This window comes from Fukomys damarensis, unplaced genomic scaffold, assembly GCF_012274545.1.
Source record: "Fukomys damarensis isolate Sample0158 unplaced genomic scaffold, DMR_v1.0_HiC HiC_scaffold_3, whole genome shotgun sequence".
Lineage (NCBI taxonomy): Eukaryota > Metazoa > Chordata > Mammalia > Rodentia > Bathyergidae > Fukomys > Fukomys damarensis.
This window is the reverse complement of record NW_022900915.1, coordinates 34,450,775-34,452,923: the sequence shown is the minus strand read 5'-3', so window position 1 is coordinate 34,452,923 and position 2,149 is coordinate 34,450,775. Positions and strand designations below refer to the sequence as shown.

The following is a 2,149-nucleotide window of genomic DNA, read 5'->3' as shown; positions in this document are numbered from 1 at the left end:
CGGCTGGGGACAAGGGCCAGGGCCCGCCCGGCTCGGGCCAGAGCCAGCAGCACATCGAGTGCGTGGTGTGCGGGGACAAGTCGAGCGGCAAGCACTACGGCCAATTCACCTGCGAGGGCTGCAAAAGTTTCTTCAAGAGGAGCGTCCGCAGGAACTTAACTTACACATGCCGTGCCAACAGGAACTGTCCCATCGACCAGCACCATCGCAACCAGTGCCAATACTGCCGCCTCAAGAAGTGCCTCAAAGTGGGCATGAGGCGGGAAGGTGAATATTTCTTCTCTGCTTCTGTCCCCGCGCTTCGCCCGCCTCCTTGGCTCTTTCTTTCTCTCTCACCTCGGTGGCTGCTGTGTGGGGCTGGGGCTCCTGTGGTCCCGGCCGGAACTGCAGATCGCCTTCCCAACCCTGTTGGCTGTGCTCGGTGTGTGACTCTTCCCCGCGTGTGCGTGAGGATGCTTGGGGCTGTGCTGGCATGAACTTGGGCAGGGGTGCTTCCCTCCCCCCCAACACTGTTTTCTGTTTTTTCATTCCACTTTCCTCTGCACCTCTTCATACCTTTTATCTAATATGGGAGGGGGACTAGAGTACCCTGAACCTTAGATTCATTGCTGCCATCATCCTTTTGCGAGCTTAGCTTGGAAAAAGAGGAGTGAGATTTATTGCACTTGTAGGTCTAATTAGGGGGGAAGGGGGGCTCCCAGCCCGTTCACTGGCTCCCTCTCCTCTCCACGGAGCTGGGGCCGCCTCCTCTGGAGCTGTGGCCTTGTTTTCACCCCTCCACTTTGAAAGGAAAGTTTGTGACTGAACCGCGCTTTCATAGTCGTGTCATTTTTTTAAAGCATGATACTCATTTTATTTCTTCATCAAACTCCACCCTCTGCTTAAATACTGCATACAAATTACAATTTACAACGGCATTTACTGATGCTTCTGATTTGGCCGTAATGCATAGACTGCAGCTGGCATGGGCTTGCACATCATTTAATCTTGTTGTGTGGGTTTGTTGTGTTTTTTTTAACACAGCTTTTGATGTTGTATTTGGATATGCTTCATGTTCATGTGGCAGGAGATGCAGCGCTTTTCTTATAAATATATTTAGCCGTTTATAGTTAAAGTTTATCTCCTGACAATCATTAAAGATGTCTTATCGTCAAATTAGTGAACCAGTCAATTTTGCAGAGTGAAGATTACTCCTTGTAATTGACTTTAAAATTATATTTTATATGCCACAAGAAAAGAAATTGAATTCCTTCAGATCTCAAGGAGCAGGCAAATATGACGACTTCATTTCTAGCTCCAGGGAGATTTTGTAGGCATCTGAAAAAAAAAAAACAGGAAAACTTTGAATTGTGTTCTCATTTAATTGAAAAATAACTGCCAAGTTCAAAACTATAATTACAAAAAAAGTATTCTAGCCATTATGTTTCAAGAGCTTAAATTGCACTGGAACTTGCTTGGAAATAAGAATCAAAGCAAACTTAAGAAAATAGTGCACAACCTGAAGTAAGACAGCTACAAGGACATGGACATATCCACATTAATTTGTTGGGGGGAGATTTCAGAGGCCCTAACTTTTCCTAAAGTTGTCTTTGTTTACATGGCAATTTAAAACGCTGGCACTGTTGAAGTAAAACATACACATTTAAAAAAAACTTTGGTCAGCTTTAAGAACTCAAAGCATGCTTACGTTCTGCATTCAGATGGTTAATGAATCCAGTGTTTTTGCAGTTGCAAGCTCGTGCACTCACTGGGCAAAAGCTGGCTGCAGGTTGCAGCGATACCACGCAGGACAGACATTAATTATATTTCCCACTTTTTTCAATAATGTTTGGCTACTGTAAGTGCAACTTTTTTCTTGCAATTTTTCGATTTTCTGTTGCTTTTAATAGTAAGAACTTTGAATGGGGTGATGGGGGAGGAGGGAAGAGGGGAGGGAGCTGGGTACTTGTTCTCTACTCCAAAGTTGTAAGTGGTTAGTAGGACTTAGGACTTGTATCTGTTTTGAGGATAAATCTGTAGTGTTTTTAGAGAATATGGAATCATTTTATGTGCAAAACGCTGCTTGTTTGCAAATGAAGAGGCCGATAGGCATTTGCCTGGAACCGCAATCTTTCTCAGGTTTCGCCTTTTTTTTTTTTTTTTTTTACCC

At 44.3% G+C, this 2,149-nt stretch overlaps 1 protein-coding gene across 1 annotated transcript in view; it reads left to right on the top strand.

The window, feature by feature from the left end:
- Positions 1-5: 5 nt before the first annotated feature.
- The window catches only part of Nr2f1 (nuclear receptor subfamily 2 group F member 1), a gene marked incomplete at its 5' end in the record, with an annotated part of 9,746 nt that continues 7,602 nt past the window's right edge, over positions 6-2,149 (top strand). The window contains one exon of the mRNA XM_033765664.1: positions 6-267. Within this exon, the coding sequence (XP_033621555.1) occupies positions 6-267 (262 nt within the window). The remainder of the gene's footprint in view (positions 268-2,149) is intronic.